This window comes from Papio anubis, chromosome 3 (assembly GCF_008728515.1).
Source record: "Papio anubis isolate 15944 chromosome 3, Panubis1.0, whole genome shotgun sequence".
In the NCBI taxonomy this organism is placed as follows: domain Eukaryota; kingdom Metazoa; phylum Chordata; class Mammalia; order Primates; family Cercopithecidae; genus Papio; species Papio anubis.
The window spans coordinates 147328280-147348998 of NC_044978.1; the positions used below are offsets into that span (position 1 = coordinate 147328280).

General features: G+C 39.2%; 1 protein-coding gene and 1 long non-coding RNA gene across 10 annotated transcripts in view; one reads left to right on the forward strand and one right to left on the reverse strand.

The window, feature by feature from the left end:
* The window catches only part of WDR19 (WD repeat domain 19), a 94368-nt gene extending 83008 nt beyond the window's left edge, over nt 1–11360 (reverse strand). For 6 of the 8 annotated variants that reach the window (XR_646876.3, XR_004182806.1, XM_021938364.2 and 3 more), the window contains exons 1-4: nt 11208–11307; nt 7994–8085; nt 7216–7281; nt 4485–4610 (exon numbers count right to left, since the gene is read on the reverse strand). Coding sequence is in view for 6 of the 8 variants with exons in the window: in XM_021938364.2 (XP_021794056.2) it covers nt 4485–4610; nt 7216–7281; nt 7994–8085; nt 11208–11213 (290 nt within the window). In the remaining 2 variants the exon portion in view is untranslated. Of the gene's footprint in view, nt 1–4484; nt 4611–7215; nt 7282–7993; nt 8086–9780; nt 10160–11207 lie in introns of those variants that run through there. The other 2 variants (XM_003898587.3, XM_009206680.4) reach the window with 2 other exon arrangements.
* Nucleotides 11361–11488: 128 nt separating this feature from the next.
* LOC108585886 overlaps nt 11489–20719 on the forward strand; it is a 45859-nt gene continuing 36628 nt past the window's right edge. For both annotated transcript variants that reach the window (XR_004182807.1, XR_001902448.3), the window contains exon 1: nt 11489–11705. This is a non-coding gene — a long non-coding RNA (uncharacterized LOC108585886). The remainder of the gene's footprint in view (nt 11706–20719) is intronic.

Sequence of the window (20719 nt, forward strand, 5' to 3'; positions counted from 1 at the left end):
GAAATCAGAACCAGCAGCATCATCTAGGAACTTGTGAGAAATGTCAGTTCTCAGATCCCAGCCCAGACATACTAACGGAGGAATTCTGAAAGTGGCACCCAGCTCCCTGTGTTTTCATAAGCTCTCCAGGGGATTCTGATGCAGCTAAATTTTGAGCACCGCTGACAGATCATGGTATGGTTTTCAGAAAGCAGCACTGCTTCCAAAAATGTTGAGGGCAGTGATAAAAGGACACAATAGTAAGTTTAAAGAGGTTTCCTCTGGCAAAATTAGGAGAACTTGAGGATTAAACATTACATACTTATTTAATACAAGTTGAGTGTGTGAAACATCGTAAAATCATGATGTTACTTGGAAGAGAAAAAAATAAAGTATGTGGAAAAATTAGTTGTAATAATAGAAGCATATAATAAAATGTTTAGTTAAAAAATTAATTTTAAGGCCAGGCGCGGTGGCTCAAGCCTGTAATCCCAGCACTTTGGGAGGCCGAGACGGGCGGATCACGAGGTCAGGAGATCGAGACCATCCTGGCTAACACGGTGAAACCCCGTCTCTACTAAAAAATACAAAAAAACTAGCTGGGCGAGGTGGCGGGGGCCTGTAGTCCCAGCTACTCGGGAGGCTGAGGCAGGAGAATGGCGTGAACCCGGGAGGCGGAGCTTGCAGTGAGCTGAGATCCGGCCACTGCACTCCAGCCTGGGAGACAGAGCGAGACTCCGCCTCAAAAAAAAAAAAAAAAAAAATTAATTTTAGGCCGGGCACAGTGATTCACGCCTGTAATCCCAGCACTTTGGGAGGCCAAGGTGGACAGATCACAAGGTCAGGAGTTTGAGACCAGCCTGGCCAATGTGGTAAAACCTGTCTCTACTGAAAATACAAAGTTAGCCGGGTGTGGTGGCATGCACCTGTAGTTCCAGCTACTAGGTAGGCTTAGGCAGAAGAATCGCTTGAACCCGGGAGGCAGAGGCTGCAGTGAGCCGAGATTGTGCCACTGCACTCCAGCCTGGGCAACAGAGCGAGACTCTGTCTCAAAAAAAAAGAAAAAAAAATTAATTTAGCAAGTAAGGGAGTAGTAACATACCAGGCTGCTAGGTTCTTCTATTAAGTAGCTATTTTACAAAAGATAAATATGCATTTTAATCTTTTTTTTCCTTGTTTTAAGTAGGTGCCATAGCTACAATAATGTGCCTCTCAGATTTCCCTTTGTCTGCAGAAAGTGTAACTGGCCACAAGCCCCAACTGCTAGGCTTTGGAATCCATCACCTCAATGAACTGGGCTGTGCTTTCTCATGGGCTGCTCCCAGACAATGACTGAGTGAGGGAGGGATAACTGCTGGGCCCATTCCCGGGCAGAATTCCTTTGACAGGTAACTTTTGCCCAAAGACTCCCCACAGACCTAGCTGAAGTTTCTTAATTAGAACTCTACTACAATTTAATGGGCTGGGCACGGCGGCTCACGCATGTAATCCCAGCACTTTGGGAGGCTGAGGTGGGCAGATCATCCGAGGTCAGGAGTTTGAGACCAGCCTGGCCAACATGGTGAAACCCCATCTCTACTAAAAATACAAAAATTAGCTGGGCATGGTCGTGGGCACCTGTAGTCCCAGCTACTTGGGAGGCTGAGGCAGGAGAATTGCTTTGACCCAGGAGGTGGAGGTTGCAGTGAGCCGAGATCGTGCCACTGCACTCCAGCCTGGGTGACAGAGGGAGACTCCGATCCAAAACAAAAAAACCCCAAAAAAACCAACACTGTGCTACAATTTAAGATGCTTCTTCCCAACCTTACTTCTTTCCCTCTCTCATTTATAAGGGTCAGACACGCACTGAGGTCTGACAGTTCTTCTAATCTCTTCTCCTAACCTCTCTAAGTTCCCTCACAGGCATTTCCTGTAAGAAATCTCTTACACATTTAATCCTGTCTTAGAGAGACTCCTTCAAAGAAAATATGAATAAAAATAATTCTGCATGAGCTAAAAATAGTATCAGAGAAAAGAACTGTATAACAAGAACAAGATCTGATCAGCAAAAGTGATCATATATAATAAGATAAATATAACATTAGTCTATTCAATAGTTTATCAGCACTGACAGTTACACAACAACCAACTAGAAAGAAAGTGTTAAATAATGTGTTCTAAGAAGATCAAGTAATCAAATGTCCTCAAAAGAAGAGCTAACTGAACAGACTTCATCCCTCTTAGGAGATAAGGCCTGTAGAAAGTCTTGCAAATTACAATATGATACTAAAGCATATGTAAATTTCCAATAATGCCATTGGATCAGGACAACATATAACAATCACATGTATCTCTGGCCAAGCAAAATTTAAAGAATATATCATCCTAGGGAAATATACAGGTTACAAAAAATTGCAACCTATGTATAAGGCATGGGCTTAAAAGAATTTTACTAACATGACAACTGAAGGTCAATTTAAAAAGACACTGAGTAGGATACCTAGTACTCAGGTCCAAATTGCCTTGGGAGAAGCAACCATGTCCTGTGATCCATCCAAGAATGAACTGGTTGATGAAGCAGATGTTACATATAGGGTTTTCTGTGGAAAGAAATGGCTATATCCCAGTCACATAATTAAATGACTACTTCTGTTAGGTCTAGGCAGGAGCAGAGTAAATACTGCTATAATCCTAAAAGAGTATAAAAGCATATATGGCAAAAATAAATGAATTCAGCTCATTGAATTAATGTAATATTTTTCGTTAAGTGGCACCACGGTAAGTTTTGTGATAATTACATTTGGATAGGTTTTGGGTACTATTTAAGGTGTCTGAAGTGCTCAAAAGATTCACTTCAGATAAATTTTATAAATGGAACCTAAATTGATTAAAAGCTTTTATCTACTAAGGAATAACTGAACCTAGAGGAAGCAAGGTGGCCATGTACAACAGGACCTTCTTAAATAAAAATACTTAAAAAAAATTGATATTCAAAGTTTTGTTTAATAACTAGCTAGTACAACAGATTGGCCTTTGAATAGGGAACAAACAATAGTGGGTATGCTTTTGTATATACAAAAGTTCTTTAGACTTTAATTATAAACATCAACAGTAAAGCAACCTTAATTTTATTTTAATGACAATTACGATAACATCTACCATTTACTTGGGTCTTAATTTTATGCCTTGCCATGACATACATTTAAACATCACAACAATCCTAAGATGAAGTGGAGAAACAGACACTCTGGGAAGATAGAGAGCTGAAGGCAGAGACAGACCAGTTAGAAACACCAGGGGATTAATTATGCACTTTTCTCTGAGTGAGAACATGGCCTTACTGTTGCTGAATTTGGCTCAAGAACCAGTACTTGAAGTTTATTAAACACTCCCTTGAATGGAAGCACAGAGAGTGTATATAAAATCTTTCTGAAAAGTGATGTAAACCCAAAGTGTAAGAGGACAGAGCAAGAACTGAAGGTTCTTAGACTCAGAAAGACTTTACATTGGTAGACAGTATCTTCTACAGCTACTTGCCTCAACAGTCACTCTGGAGGGTCAACGGCACTGCACTCCCTAGATTATAGCTGATGCTGCTCTACATGATTGCCTTGCTTCCTCTGGGTTCAGCTATTCCTTAGTAAATAACTTGAAAACTTATAGTCTGGTCTCATAGCATGTATATGATCTCTTCCTTCCCACCTGAGGGGTACATGAAGCCATGAAATATGCTACACCCATGTCATACAGATGAAGAAACTGAGGCTTGGAGAGGGGTTAAGCAACTTGTCCAAGGTCAAAATGGCAAAGTTTTAGCTGGAAATGCTGACAAGTTTTTCTTTTCCATATCGGAAGCTGGTTTCTATTTTAGCAGATATCTGTCATTTATTCTGTCTGCCCAAGGTGTTTTTCCATTTGGGAACTGCCCTGCCCTTCACGCTTCCTTTCACTTGGTGGGAGTACCAATCCATGGCCCTGCCTACTCCATTCAGAGACCTTTTGAGGAACTGAATGGGTTCTGGTGATGTCAAGGTACATGCTCTTTTCTCTGGCATGGCTTGCTGTGAAGAATGATACACACTGATAGCTACCAGTAGTCGTGGGTGAGAATCTGATTTAGAATGAAGTCAATATAGAGAAAAGAGGAACTGAGAGGTGGAGAAAAAGTCTTGATTGCACCATTATAACTCCTAGATCCAGCCATGCCTATGGTCAGGCCCATCTCTGGATTTTCCCATATATATTTTGTCTCATCTCTGCACTTCCTAGTCTGTTCCACTGAAAGCAACTTTTTAAGAAGCTATTTATATTTCACAGTTACAACAATTTCATTCTAATTGGGTAACAATAATAAAATAATCATTTTCTAACAAAATAACTCATTGAGGAATCTTTAAAATGAAAGTAGAAAAGAATTGTTAGCACCAAACCTACAAATATTCATGTTTCTAAGTGAAGCTTTAAAAAATAAAAAAGTTCTCAAAAAAAAAAAAATAAATAAATAAAAAATAAAAAAGTTATCTTACCTCATGCCATTATCTAACTGGCTAGTCTTATTTGTGTTGGCATCCCAAAGATAAATGCAGCTAGATTTCTCAGCAATCACTGCTAGGACATCTCCATCTTTATCCCAATCCATGGCAACACAGTTACTTTTTAAAAAGAGAGCAAAATATCACTATACATTTTTTTAAAGTAAAATCACTGTGATTTTTGTCTATAACAAGATTATTCAATCTATTTTGAACAGATTAAAATAAACTCTCTAAAGTGAGAAATACAACTCACTATTCACTGCATGGGTGATATGAACTTCAATTTTTTGCTGTGGTTGAGGGGATGGTAAAATTTAAAATTTTACTTTTAATACCATTTTCATATACTACATTAAATATAATCATACTTAAGTTAGCAGATTTTCTTAAATCCTATAAAGAACCCTGCCTTTTAATAAAACAAACTCATCAAGCACCTTTACAAATGAATCACATCTGGAATCGAGAAATAATTTGTATGATCAACTTTTAAAAGATCATTTTAGATTGACAGAGAGGAAAAGAAGGTATTGATAAGAAACAAAGTGGCTGGGCACAGTGGCTCACGCTTGTAATCCCAGCACTTTGGGAGGCCGAGGCAGGCGGATCATCTGAGGTCAGGAGTTCGAGACCAGCCTGACCAACATGGAGAAACCCCATTTCTATTAAAAAATACAAAAATTAGCTGGGCATGGTGGTGCATGCCTGTAATCCCAGCTACTTGGGAGGCTGAGGCAGGAGAATCGCTTGAACCCAGGAGGCAGAGGTTGCAGTGGACCAAGATCACGCCACTGAACTGCAGCCTGAGTACCATGGCAAGATCCCATCTCTACCAAAAAAAAAGAAAAAAAAAGGGGGGCTGGGCATGGTGGCATGCACATGCTACTCAGCTACTCAGGAGGCTGAAGTGGGAGGATTACTTGAGCCCGGGAGGTAAAGGCTGCAGTGAGCCATGTTTGTGCCACTGCACTCCAGCTTGGGAGATACAGTGAGACCCTGTTTCAAAAAAAGAAAAGAAGCAAAATTATAGCTAAATTGAGTGATTGGGTAGATATAGGATTGTAAAAAAGGGAAAGATTGATTCTAAAGTGGTGAATAAGAAATGTTATTTTCCTTTTTTTTTTTTTTTTTTGAGACAAGGTCTGGCTCTGCTGCCCAGGCTGGAGTGCAGTGGTGCGATTATACTTGGCTGTAACCTCACACTCCTGGGCTCAAGTGATTATTGTTCACGATAACCTCAAATTCCAGAGCTTAAATGATCCTCTGCCTCAGTCTCCTAAAGTACTGGGATTACAGGTGTGAGCCCCTGTGCCTGGTCATTATTTTCATTTTATATCTTGATAGAAAATAAGGAGAGTAATTTGATTAAGGTAACAACATAGTTATAAATAGGAAATGGTCTATTATTCCAATTATTGACAAAATCATCTGCTAATTAAAGATTATGTATTTAACAGCATTTTCCTTATCTGGGGATCCTCTGTCAGTCAAATTCCACTATTATGAATACAGCAAAACAATTCAGAAGAAATGAGGTCATCATGTAACAGAAATAGATGTCACAGAGATCACACAATAAAGCTCACACAATTTACTCAAAGACAACTTTTACTGAGCCTTCTTTCATTTCACATATAATTACAGCTTCTTTGACCTGCTTCCAGGAATATAGAAACCAGAAGCTACAATTAAGAGAGTTAACGGAAAATACCAAAATGATGGCATTAGGTGGGTGGGGCAGGGCAAGAGGTAGGAAAGGCTGTTAGAGACTGAGAGAAATAAAACCTGATTTTCAAAAATGGTCAATAAACTACAGAAAGAAACATGAATTTTAAAAGCACAGCACCATAAGTCAGTTTAGGTGAGGGACTCTATACATATATATATATATATATATATGTATATTTTTTTGAGACAGAGTCTCATTCTGTCACCCAGGCTGAAGTGCAGTAGTGCAATCTTGGCTCACTGCAACCTCCACCTCCCAGGTTCAAGCAATTCTCCTGCCTTAGCCTCCAAAGTAGCTGGGACTACAGGCGCATGCCACCACACCCAGCTACACTTTTGTACTTTCAGTACAGGCGGGGTTTCACCGTGTTAGCCAGGATGGTCTCGATTTCCTGACCTCATGATCCACCCGCCTCGGCCTCCCAAAGTGCTGGGATTACAGGCATGAGCCACCACACAGAGCCTTTATACATCTTAATAACCACTGAGACCATCAGCAGAATAACTAATAGAGGTAGTGATTACACTGAATCATTAAAAATGCTTCAATTATGCTTAATATAATGTAGAATGATTTCCTGAAAATGGATAAAGACTTTATCCTTTACAAAGTTATGTGGAAAGTAAGTATTTTCCAACAATTTATTAGAGATGGAAAACTAAAGTAGACACAGGTTTATCTTATCTGCCTATACATACACTAAGACTTGTTTATAATTTAAAAGAATTCTTTCGTGTGGACTCAATTGTTTCACATGGTCTGATTTATGATACTGTCTTAAGGCTTCTCTGTGAGTATATGGGTGTTTATATATAGAAACTCTAATTCATATATCTCTACATATTTCATAACTACTTATGGCTAAAAAAACAAATCCCTTTGCAAACAGAAGAAGCGAAAGATTCTATTTGATTATAATTTTAAGGCAGTATTTTTTTAATGTTTTAGGTAACAAAGCTCGACAGGCTTTTTAAAATCTACTTCTGTACTTACCCAGGTAAGTTAATTTCACTTCTTTTTTGACCATGGCGATCAAAGATTTTCACAATATAATCAGCCCTGAAAGCAATCAGAACATAAAGGTATGATATAGTTTTTTTTTTTTTTTGAGACAGAGTCTCCCTCTGTTGCCCAGGCTGGAGTGCAGTTGTGCGATCTCGGCTCACTGCAACCTCCACCTTCCAGGTTCAAGCAATTCTCCTGCCTCGGCCTCCCAAGTAGCTGGGATTACAGATGCTTGCCACCACACCTGGCTAATTTTTGTATTTTTGTAGAGATGGCATTTCACCGTGTTGGCCAGGCTGGTCTCAAACTCCTGGTCTCAAGTAATCCGCCTGCCTTGGCCTCCCAAATTGTTGGGATTATAGGCATGAGCCACCGCACCCGGCCTAAATGTTTCTTTTATTTATCTATATATATGTAAAGCTGCCAGCCAAGTGATTTCAGTGTTTTCTCCTGAAAGTTTCATAATTTGTATATAAAAAGTTATTACCAGGGAAAAGGTTCTATGAACTTTGATGTTAATGGAGATAAATATATTCCTTTTCCTACCATACAATTGTTACACAAAAACTTTTACTGAGGCCAGGTTCACTTGAACCTGGGAGGTGGAGGTTGCAGCAAGCTGAGATTATGCCGCCGCAATCCATCCTGGGCAACAAAGCTAGACTCCGTCTAAAAAACAAAAACAAACAAAAAAAACTTTTACTGAGTAGATGGTGTGGTTACATGGGCATACAACCACTGCTTAAAACATTCATCGGTTTCTTACCCTGTTACTGCAAGGTAGTTTCCGGATGTTTTTTGCCAGGCAAACTGTATTGGTGCGCCAAGCCAAGTCTTTTCTAGCAGTGAGAAAATACGCTAAAAAATAAACACAATTTTTAATATTTTCAAAACATACAATCAAGTGTTGATCAGAAAAGATATCAAAACATAGTCATGAAAACAATAGGATTCAGGATGGTGAGGATTATTTTAGAGCTTATCTAGAAGTTAACAACAAAACAAACAAAACAAAATCAACCAACCAACCAAACATACGCAACTACGTGGTAAATTACAGATCTTAAGATATAGGAGAGCTTTTATTATAAAATTTTTTGGCTTTTTAATGCTTCTGAATGTTAATTTTATAAAAATGTGTAATTTTAGTGTTTTGGGGATGTTAAAGATTAAAATAATTGAAGCCTGAATTCAGTTAATTATCTGTGGTACGGATTCCTGGTGATTAAACACAAAAATTGCTATCTTAAACATGATGAAAATACAGAATGTCTTCACTCCTTTCGACATTATTTTCTTCTATTAGTTTCATTGGTTATATTTACATCATCATTAAGTGTTTAACTTGGCTACTGGGTGACTAGTGTTATCAAGTGAAAACTCTTTCTTTTCCTTGAAACAATCTAGAAACGTGATGTTCAAGGTGGAGGCTACAAACCACATGTAGCTATTGAGGACTTGGAATATAAGTAATCCCAACCTAGACGCGCTGTAAATATAAAACGTATATCAGATTTCAACGACTGAAAAAAGAATATAAACTATCTCATTGTTAATTTTTATATTGATTACATGCTGAAATAACATTTTTTGATATACTGGGTAAGATAAAATATATTATTAAAATAAATTTTACCTGTTTTCTTAAAAAATTTTTAATGGTCAATAAAAATATGAAATTACATTGGCTCACATTACATTTATATTAGTGTTGATCTAGAACATTTAGGAATATGAGTTTGGGTGAAAAAATTTGGATTTCAATATTAGGTTAAATTATAGATTAAACAATGATGCCCATATCTAGGCATATGAAGTTTAGATATTATTACAGGGGACTTAGTTTGTGCAGCAACACAAAACTCTTACAATCCTCAAAATTAAACACAGCCTGGCCAACATGGCGAAACTTCGTCTCTACTAAAAATACAAAAAATTAGCTGGGCATGGTGGCACGCACCTGTAATAATCCCAGCTACTTGGGAGGCTGAGGCACGAGAATCCCTTGAACCCAGGAGGCAGAGGTTGCAGTGAGCCGAGATGGCGCCACTGTACTCCAGCCTGGGTGACAGAGCGAGACTCCATCTCAAAATAAATAAATAACCAACCAAACACAAAGCAATGAGGTTTTTTATTTTTATTTTTTTTTAGACGGCGTCTTGCTCTGTTGAGGCTCTGGAGTGCAGTGGGGCGATCTTGGCTCACTGCAATCTCCACCTCCTGGGTTCAAACGATTCTCCTGCCTCAGCCTCCCGAATAGCTGGGATTACAAGCACATGCCACCACGCCCGGCTAATTTTTAAAATATTTTTGGTAGAGACGGGGTTTCACCATGTTGGTCAGGCTGATGTAGAACTCCTGACCTCAAGTGATCCACCTGCCTCGGCGTTCCAAAGTGCTGGGATTACAGGCGTGAGCCACCACGCCCTGTCCCAATGAGCATTTTACATGTTAAAGAAGAAATTAACCTCTACTGAAAGTAGAAGTGGGCTATGATCATGGGACATAAAAGTTTTGTAGAGCATGAAGAAAGAATACTTAAAAGCATCTTACTTTTGCAATTTTGTGACCATTTCACCCTGGAACTCCTTCATGCAAGTGACAAGTCCTTAAACTGGAATTTCATTTCCTTCTATGGCTGACTTGCCTCTAGCTGTGATCTCATATTATTTTTCTTCAGTGGAGCTCTATAGATGCCCCATATAATGTGCAGAGGAAAAAGTGCTAGTTTCACAACCAAAAAACCAAGATTTAAATTTTGTTTGTCGCTTATTAGCTGTAGGGCTTTAAGTAAGTCGCTTAAATTGCCTCCAGCAAAAAATTCTCAACTGTAAATCATGAATAATATCTCTTCACTTCTAATATTTCATAAATTGTAAAGAGCTTTAGAAATAAAAATGGGAGTTATGATTACTGGTCCGTCAATTCCAATTACCACACTAATAGCCACGAAGAAGCATGAGGACACCTAAAATAATTTTAAAATTGAGACTTCCGGCCGGGCGCGGTGGCTCACGCCTGTAATCCCAGCACTTTGGGAGCCCGAGGTCGGCGGATCACGAGGTCAGGAGAGTGACACCATCCTGGCTAACACGGTGAAACCCCAACTCTACTAAAAATACAAAAAATTAGCTGGGCGTTGTGGCACGCGCCTGTAGTCCCAGCTACTCGGGAGGCTGAGGCAGGAGAATCGATTGAACCCTGAAGGTGGAGGTTGCAGGGAGCATAGATTGAGCCACTGCACTCCAGCCTGGGAAACAGAGCGAGACTCTATCTCAAAAGAAAAAAAGAAAAGAAAAAAGAGCCTTCCATTTCTTTGCCAGAGCAGAGCAAGGGGGAGACTGCTCGGATAAATCAGAAAGTGGGGTGGGCAACAAGCCCAAGCCTAGAAACCGTGCGTGCAGAGGATGAGGCACATGAGCGTGAGACCTGAGTGTTCGGGTGCAGATTTCCTGTCAATAATGTACACTCGCTAGCAGGTGATTGAACTGGTCACAGGTAATACAATTTGAGGTTATTCTTTAGGAGGCTTTTCATTCTTTTTAAGGCGCTGGGCAGCTGCGCGTCTTGCCACAGGTGTAGCCCCAAGAAATGAGGTAGCTCGTGATACCGGACCCAGTCAATTTCACCGCGACCCTCCAAACGCGTTTACTCGACCCGTTCTTTCCGCGTGCGAAGCTGGGGTATCTTTAGATTCAGTCCGCTCATTTCGGCCAGGGAGGGGTTCCTACTTTCTGCACCGCTTCTACAGCGTCTGCAGTTCCAAAAACGAGAGGCCTCTCTCTCCGCCCTCCCCTCTCATATTTTCTTTCCTTTCCCTCGTCCGTCCAACTTCGGCCCCGCCCTCTCTGGTCACCTCTCTCCCTCATTTCCAACGAAGTCGGAAGGAGGGAGAGGGACAGATACCCTCTTTTAAAAGCGAGCGAGGGTCAGTAGTCGCATTTTCCCGCTCCCCGCCCGCGGATTTGTAAGTTATTTACCTTCATCTCCAGGCTCGAGCCGCTACGCGAACTATGAAGTACGCAGGCGCACCCGGTCTCCACCAAGCAGGCTACCGCGTTCCCGTCACCCAGGAGACCGCGCGAGCAGCGACCAATCAGCGAGCGCTAACTGAAAGGCGGTGCCTCGCGGGGCCGGGTCAAGCGCACCGCCCTCTGCGAGGGTGGGCGAGAGGCGGAGGGTGGAATCACGTGACATCAGAGAAGCTAACCCCAGGAAGATGGGCGTCGCAAGGCCTTGCTGGGCCTCGGCTTCCTGGCTGGCTCTGATTGGATGAGATTTTTCCGGGAGAGACTGGCTCTGCGAGCCCTCAAAGGCGCGTGCGTATATTTTGGACCGCGATGACTAAGATGTCAGTGGTGGCCAAAGGGGGCGCCGCGAAGCTGAAGAAAAAAAGAAGCAGAATGTTGGATTAAAGAAGGCAGGATGGGCCAAATACTCCTACACGGTCCACGCAAAGAGGGGTTGGACGAGCTCGGGTATATCTTTTTTTCTTCCAGGATTCTGGGGTAGAAGGGATGAGGCGTAAGAGGTACAGTAGTTTATTTCAAGATAGAGTTGTTGGTGCTTTTTTTTTTTCAGTTTCACCAAAATCTTTTTTTTTTTTTTTTTTTTTTCAGTTTCAACAAAATGTGCTAGCTAACGTGGGCAGGAAAAATGAGCTCCAATAATTTTCCTTTATAGTTTGGACCTGGCAGCTTTCCCCCAAGTATAAAGCCCTGTCGTATAGTATTTGTGCTGCGTTATTTATAGCATGAAAATGCATTTTTTGCCCAAGCGTCTGAAAGTGTTGAAACAGTCTACCTTTTGCTTTTCTTTTCGACATCAGGTAGGAATCTGGCTTAGAGAAAGTTAATCAATGATTTGAAATAATTAATGATGAATGTTTGCAAATTCTTAAGTAGGATGCTATGCCTTTGCACTGGGGTTTTCAGTTATGTTACAAGACAGGGGTCCGGATCCAGACCCCAAGAGAGGGTTCTTGGATCGCGCGCAGGAAAGAATTCAGGGCGAGTTCTCAGTGCAGAATAAAAGCAAGTTTATTAAGAAAGTAAAGTGGTGAAAGGACAGCTACTCCATAGACAGAGCAGGACATTCCTGAAAGAGGAGGGACGCATCCACCCTCGTTACAATGCTTGTGTATATGGGGAGACGTGCTGTGCTACAAGAGTTTTGATCAAGGATTAATTTTCTTGATTATTTTGCAAGAATAGATATCTTTAAAGCAAAATTAGGAATGCCTTTGTTCTCCAGATATTGGGATATGTGGACACTCCCAAGTCTGTGTCTGTTTTAGTAAACGTTATTAATTTGTTCCCTTAATTGTAAACATCTAGAGGCGAGGGATGCCTAACTTCTGAAAATGCAGCCCAGCAAGTCTCAGCCTCATTTTCCTAGCCCTCACTCAAAATGGAGTCGCTCTGGTTCAAATGCCTCTGACAGGTTAATTACTTAAATTTTTACTGAAAGATTCCTCTGCTGAAAAGGTAAGCATTTAAAAATATGCCAGAGCAATCAGTTCTTAACAAGACCTGCCCTCAGGAGAAAGTATTTTACCAAAGCCTAGTCCGCTGGGTTTTATCAGAGCCTAAACTACTTGGGAGAAGGGAAATACACAACTCCAGCCTCCATAAACCATCCTGTTCCACTTAAGTGTGGGAGATTAAGAAGTATTGGTGGCTAGGCTCAGTGGCTCACGCCTGTAATCCCAGCACTTGGGGAGGTCGAGGTGGGGGGATCACTTGAGGTCAGGAGTTCAAGACCAGCTTGGCCAACATGGTGAAACCTTGGCTAACATGGTGAAAACCCGTTTCTACTAAAATACAAAAAATTAGCCCGGCGCGGTGGTGCATACCTGTAGTCCCAGCTGCTTGGGAGGCTGAGGCAGGGGAATCACTTGAACCTGGGAGGGGGAGATTGCAGTGAGCCGAGATCGCACCACTGCCCTCCAGCCTGGCGACAGAGCAAGACTCCATCTCAAAAAAAAAAAAAAAAAAAAAATTATCCTGGTGTGGTGGCACATGCCTATAATCCCAGCTGCTCAGGAGGCTGAGGCATGAGAATTGCTTGAACCTAGGAGGCAAAGGTTGCAATGAGCCGAGATTGTGCCAGTGCACTCCAGCCTGGTGGCAGGGCTAGACTCCATCTCAAAAAATAAAAATAAAAAAAAGGAAGTACTGGTGACATTCACCATCCACAGAGATTCACCATCCACACAGGCTCACTAAAGGCTGAGGCCTAATCATAGGACTGCAGAACACTTGCCCTATCCTGTGCCTTACCACACACCACTAAAAGCCTACTTACCAGCACTCCTTTTATCTAGTACATCCTGTCTGGTGTTGGGTGTTGTTTTCTATTGTTTATGACAGAATACATAAAACTGGGTAATTTATAAAGAAAAGGAACTCATTTCTTATAGTTACGGAGGCTGAGAAGTCCAAGGTCAAGGGAGTGAATCTAGTGAGATCCTTCTTGCTGGTGCAGACTCTCTGAAGAGTCCTGAGGCAGCACAGGATATCACATGGTAAGGAGGCTGAGTGTGCTAACGTTCTAGCTAAGGTCTCCTTATAAAGCCACCAGTTTCACTCCCATCATGAGCCACTACTTCATTAATCCATTAATCCATGAATCTGTGGATCTGTGAATGAATGAATCCATTCATGAAAGTGGGGCACACAGGATCTGTTTGCCTCTTAAAGGGCCCACCTTTCAATATGGCCACATTGGTGATTAAGTTTCAACATGAGCTTTGGAGGGGACGGTCACACCATTCCAGATTTCACCAAAAAATTACAAGGCATACTAAAAGGCAAAAAACACTGTTTGAAGAGACTGAACAAGCAGGAGAACTAGAATCATATAGAGCAGGAGTGTTGGAATTATGAGACCAGGACTTTACGGGCAGATCACGAGGTCAGGAGATCGAGACCATCCTGGCTAACATGGTGAAACCCCGTCTCTACTAAAAAAAACACAAAAAAAAACCAACAAAAAAAAACTAAGATGAATGTGCTACTGGAGGTAATGGAAAAGTAGACAACATGCAAGAGCACATGGAAAATATAAACAGAGAGATAGAAATTCTAATAAAGACTCAAAAAGAAATGCTAGAGATAAAAAACACTAACAGAAATGAAGAATGCTCATGATTAATTTCCCCCAAGTTCATGTCTGACAACAAATCACACATCCTAGAAGCTCAGAGAACTCCAAACAAGATAAATGCTCAAGAAATCACACCTAGGCATACCATATTTAAACTCTGAAAAATAAAATATTTTTTAAAAATCGTGAAAAAAGCTGAAGGGAGGGGGGACATTACATATAGGGGAGCTAAGATAAGAATTACATTGAATTCTCAGAAACCACGAAGAAGAGAGTGAAATAAAATATTTAAAGTGTTGAGAATTTTTTTAAAACCCACAAACCTAGAATTCTGTATCCTGTAAAATTATTCTTCACCAGTGAAGGAGTCCACTCCTCATTGATTAGATGCCAAACACAAAGTGGCTAACTTTGGTGAAAGGATCTTGACCTGCTTTTTTCAAACTGAAACTACTTCTTGCCATGCATTTTCCTCCTGACTCAACAGTAAAGCTGCTTTAGTTCTAAGTGTTTTGATACTACAAGGATGTAGTGGTCAGTAATCAGATCAAGACTTGGAAAAAATAAAAGAGTATTTCATGTAAACATTATTTGGGGGTTACTCAAACAATACCACTAATTTATGCTTTAATGTAAAACACACACACATTTTTGCAGAAGCACTATATGAGGATTCAAATCCCTGAATATCAGTAAATGGAATTGAGAAATATTTTTGTGTAAGAATGATGAGGAAGTTGATTCTGTACTATGAAGGAGGTACAATTGTTTCATGTAGACTTAAAATTTTTTTTATTGTGTTTCATGGCCAGGAGTAGCAGCTCAAGCCCATAATCCGAGCACTTTGGGAGGCCAGAGGTGGGAGGTTCACTTGAGCCCAGGAATTTGAGAATAGCCTGGGCAACAAAGCAAGAGCCCTTTGCTACAAAAAAATTAAAAAATAAAAATTAGCCAGGCATGGTGGCATGTGCCTACAGTGCCAGCTACTTGGGAGGCTAAGGCAGGAGAATCCTTTGAGCATGAGTTCAAGGCTGCAGTGAGCTATGATCACGCCACTGCACTCCAGCCTGGGCGACAGAGTGAAACCCTGTTTCAAAAAAAAAAAAAAAAAGTGTTTTATGTTTTTAATACTGTTTTTAACTAAAGTTATAAAAATGTTTCCAACAAGTTATCTCTCCTTATGTTTTAAGAATCTAAATTATCTCCATGAGTTGAAGTAAGGGTGTTAGCAGCTTTCTAATTAGTACTATAAATCTGTCTAAACAAGAGGACATCCTAGTACACAAAATAATATCACTGTTTCAAACCAGTCTAGACCAAAAAAAAAAAAAAAAAATTAAAATTTTCAGAGTCAAAAATGAACATCTGAAGAGAAACTAATTCCTCCTTAAAAATAAAAGTATCTTCAAAATAGAAAAAAAATTTCAGAATCATTTCATAGTTTAATTGCAATATGTCACTAACAGATGGTGATTCTTCTCTTGGGAAAGATTTAAGTAAAAACTTTGATATAAAACCAAGGTAAACATACAGTGTTCATGTAAATGTACACATGGTATAACATATCCTTATCATTAAGCTAATTTTTAAATTAAAATCAAAGATTTAAAAAAGTGAAGAAGTAAAGACTTTCTTAGACAAAAAAAAAAAAAAAAAAAAAAAAAAAATTGAGGGAATTTGTTGCCAGTAGACCTGCCTTGAACAAGAAATGTTAAAAGAAGTTTGTTTTTTTTTTTAGAGAGAAAGAAAATGATATGTCAGAAACTCAGATATCCATAAAGAAAGAAAGAGCATTGGGAAAAGAATAAATGAAGGTATAACTAAATATTTTTTCTAATACTTAATTGATTTAACAGGAAACAGTTTGTTCTGAATAAGAATAGCAACAATGTATTCAATGACATATGCTTATATATAAGGGAATTAATGATAACAATGATTTAAGGAATGGGAGGGAAGAAATAGAAATAATTTATTATAGGGTACTTATGTTACCTGTGAAATGGTAAAGTGTTATTTGACAGTGGACTTGGTAAATGTATATTGCTAAATATAGGGCAACTACTAAAAAAGGTTTTAGAAAAGTGTAATTGATATGCTAAGAAAGGAGAGAAAATGGAATAATATAAAATGCTCAATTAAAACCACAAAAGTCAGGTAAAAAAATGTAGAAGACAAAAATAAGAACGAAGAACAAATGGAAATGAAACCATACAATGTCCGATCTCAAGCCTTAGGCACTTAAACTAGAAATCAATAACAGAAAAATTGCTGGAAAATCCCCAAATACTTGGAGATTAAACAACACACTTCTAGATAACACACGGATCAAAGAAGAAATCTCAAGAGAAATTTAAAATAGTTTGAACTAAATAAAGTGAAAATACACTTGTTAAAATTTGTAGGATGTGGTGAAAGCAGTGATTGTTTTGTTTTTGCTTAGTTTTTTTTTTTTTTTTTGAGTTGTGGTCTTGCTCTGAATCCCGGGCTGGAGTGGGGATACAGTGGCATAATTATACCTCACTGCAGCCTCAGACTGCTGGCTTCATGCTATGCTCCCACCTTGGTCTCCCAACATGCTGGGATTACAGGCATGAGCCACCATGCCTAGCAAAGATAGAAACTTATAGCATCGAATGCATATTTTAGAAAAGAAGAAAGCTCTAAAAATAAATAATCTAAGCTTCCACTTTAGGAAACTAGACAAAGAAAATTTAAATTAAAAGTAAAAAGAATAAAAGATATAATAAGAATTAGAGCAGAAATCAATAAAATTGAAAATAGGAAATCAATAGAGAAAGAAGACCAAAAGTTGGTTATTTGAAAAGAGCAATACAATTGACTAGTCTCTAGCTAGACTAAGAAGAAAAGAGAGAAGACTCAAAAATTACTAATGTCAGCTGTTCTAATGAATTACTAATGAATAGCCTGTATCTATTTAAAAAATCAGACCAGCAATTAATAATTTTCTAGGCCGGATGCAGTGGCTAATGCTTGTAATCCCAGCACTTTGGGAGGCTGAGGCGGGTGGATCACCTGAGGTCAGGAGTTAGAGACTATCTGGCTAACATGGTGAAACCCTCTGTCTACTAAAAATACAAAAATTAGCTGCGCGTGGTGGTAGGTGCCTGTAATCACAGCTACTCGGGAGGCTGAGACAGGAGAATTGCTTGAACTTGTGAGGTGGAGGTTGCATGAGGTAAGATCATGCCACTGCACTCTAGCCTGGGCGACAAGAGCGAGATTTGGTCTCAAAATAAATAAGTAAATAAAATAATAATAACTTTCTGAAAGAGAAAGCACCAGGTTCTGACAGGTTCACTGGTGAATTCTGCCAAACATTTAAGGAGGAAATTATACCAATTCTCTATAGTCTCTTTCAGAAAATAGAACCTGAGGGAATACTTCATCACTCATTCTTTAAGGCCAGCATTACACTAATACCAAACCAAGACAAATACATTACAAGAAAAGAAAACTACAGACCAATATCTCTCATGACCATAGATGCAAAAATTCTCAACCAAATGTTAGCAAATCAAATCCAGCAACATATAGAAAGAATTATACACCATAACCAAGTGGGATTTATTCTAAGCGTACAACGCTGATTCCACATTGGAAAAACAATTAATATAATCCATCACATCAGCAGGCTAAAGAAGAAAAGGTATGTTTATAGACCAATGGATGAGAAAAAAGCATGTGACAAAATCTAACACTGATTCATGATAAAAACTCTCAATAAACTAGGAATAGAGAAAAACTTCCCAACTTGATAAAGAATGTCTACAAAAAAACCTACAGCTAACATCATACTTGCTGGTGAGAAACTTGAGGATTTTCCTACTAAGATCAAGAACAAGGCAAGGATGTCCCCTTCTTACCACTCCTTTTGAGCATCATACTGAGAGTTGTAGCTAATGCAATTAGACCAGAAAGAAAATGAAGGGTATACTAATTGGGAAGGGGGGGGAAAAACTGTCTTTGTTTGCACATGATGTGATTGTCTATGTAGAAAATCTGAAGGAAGGGACAAAAAAGCCCTCTTGGAACTAACAAGTGATTATAGTAAGTTTGCAAGATACAATCTTAATGCACAAAAGTCAATCTCTGTCCCCTATACCAGCAACAAACAAGTACAACATGAATTTAAAAACACAATACCATTTACACCAGCATCCCCAAAATGAAATACATAGCTATAAATCTAATGAAATATATACAAGATCTATGTGAAGAAAACTACAAAACTTTGTTGGAGAGATAGTCCATGTTCATGAATGGGAAAACTCAGAATTGTTAAGATGTCAGTTTTTCCCAACTTAATCTACAGATTGAATGCAATAAAAATCCCAGCAAATTATTTTGTGGCTATTGACAAACTGATTCTAAAGCTTATATGGAGAGGCAAAAGACGCAACTCAGTTTTGAAGGAGAAGAACAAAATTGGAAGACTGACACTACCTGACTTTAAGACTTATGTCACAGTAATCAGAGAACATGATACAGATGAAAGAATAGATGAATAGATCAATAAAACAGAATAGAAAGCATAGAAAAGACCCACATAAATTTAGTCAACTGATTTTTTTTGTTTGTTTTTTTGTGATGGATTCTCACTCTGTCGCCCAGACTGGAGTACAGTGGCACAATCTCGGCTCGCTGCAACCTCCACCTCCCGGGTTCAAGTGATTCTCCTGTCTCAGTCTCCCGAGTAGCTGGGACTACAGTCGCACACCACCACGGCCAGCCAATTTTTGTATTTTTAGTAGAGATGGAGTTTCACCATGTTGGTCAGGCTGGTCTCAAACTCCTGACCTCAGGTGATCCACCCATCTCAGCCTCCCAAAGTGCTGGGATTACAGGTGTGAGCCACTGTGCCCTGCCTGATCTTTGACAAACAAGTAATGGCAATACAATGGAGCAAAAGTAGTCTTTTCAACAAATTGTGGTGGAACAACTGGACATCCACAAGCAAGAAATGAATGTAGACCCAGAACCTTTTCAAAAATTAACTCAAAGTGGATCATAAACCTAAATGGAAAATGTGGAACTATAAAGCTTCTAGAATATAGGAGAAAATCTAAGACGAACTTGGGTATGATGATGACTTTTTAGATACCACCTAAGAGCATGGTCCCTGAAAGAAATAATTGATAAGCTGGACTTCATTAAAATTTGAAATTTCTGCTTTGCAAAAGACAACTGTAAAGAGAATAAGACAAGCCACAAACTGGGAGAAAATATTTGCAAAAAACACATTTGATAAAGGATTGTTACCCAGAATATACAAAGAATTCTTAAAACCCAGCAATAGAAAATGAACAACATGATTTTAAAATATGTAAAAGACCCGAACAGACACCTCACCAAAGCCAGTATACCAATGGCAAGATAAAGAAATGTTCAAAATCATGTGTCATTAGGGAATTGTAAATTAAAACAACAACTATTACACACCCATTAGAATGACCAAAATCCAGAACACTGACAACACCAAATGCAAGTGAGGGTGTGGCACAACAGGAACTCTCACTCATTGCTGATGAGAATCCAAAATGGTTCAGCTACTTTGGAAGATTGTTTGGCAGCTTCTTACAAAACCAAACATACTGTTAACATACAGTCCAGCAGTCATGTTCCTTATAATTTATTTAAATGAATTGAAAACCATGTCCACACAAAAATCTGTACAAAAATGTTTATAGCAGCTTTATTCATAATTGCTAAAAGTTGGAGGCAATCAAGATTATCAAGATGTTTGTTAGTAAGTGAATGGATAAATAAGCTATGGTATATCCAGACTATGGAATATTATTCGACACTAAAATGAAGTGAACTATCAAGCCATGAAAATATATGTAGGAACCTTAGCAGCAAATTGCTGAGTGAAAGAAGCCGTTCTGAAAAGGCCACATACCGTATGATTCTAACTATATGACATTTTGGAAAAGGCAAAACTATGGATATAACTGTCAGTGGTTGCCAGGAGGGAGGGCGGGAGAAATAGGCAGAGCACAGAGGATTTTTAGGGCAGTGTCACTATTCTATACAATACTGTATTACTATGGTGAATACATATCATTATACATTTGTCAAAACCCATAGACTGCACAACTTCAAGAGTGAACCCCAATGTAAACTATGGACTTTGAATGACAAAAATAATTCATCAACTGTACTTAGTTCAACCAATGTATCACTATGGTTAAGATGGAATTTTAAGGGACCAGAATACCCAAAACAAAAGAATAAAGTTGGAGAACTCACATTTTCAAAACTTACTATAAAGCTGAAGCAACTAAAATAGTGTAGTATTGGCATAGGATACTATATATAGATCAATGGAACAGAATTGAGAGTCCAGAAATAAAACCATACA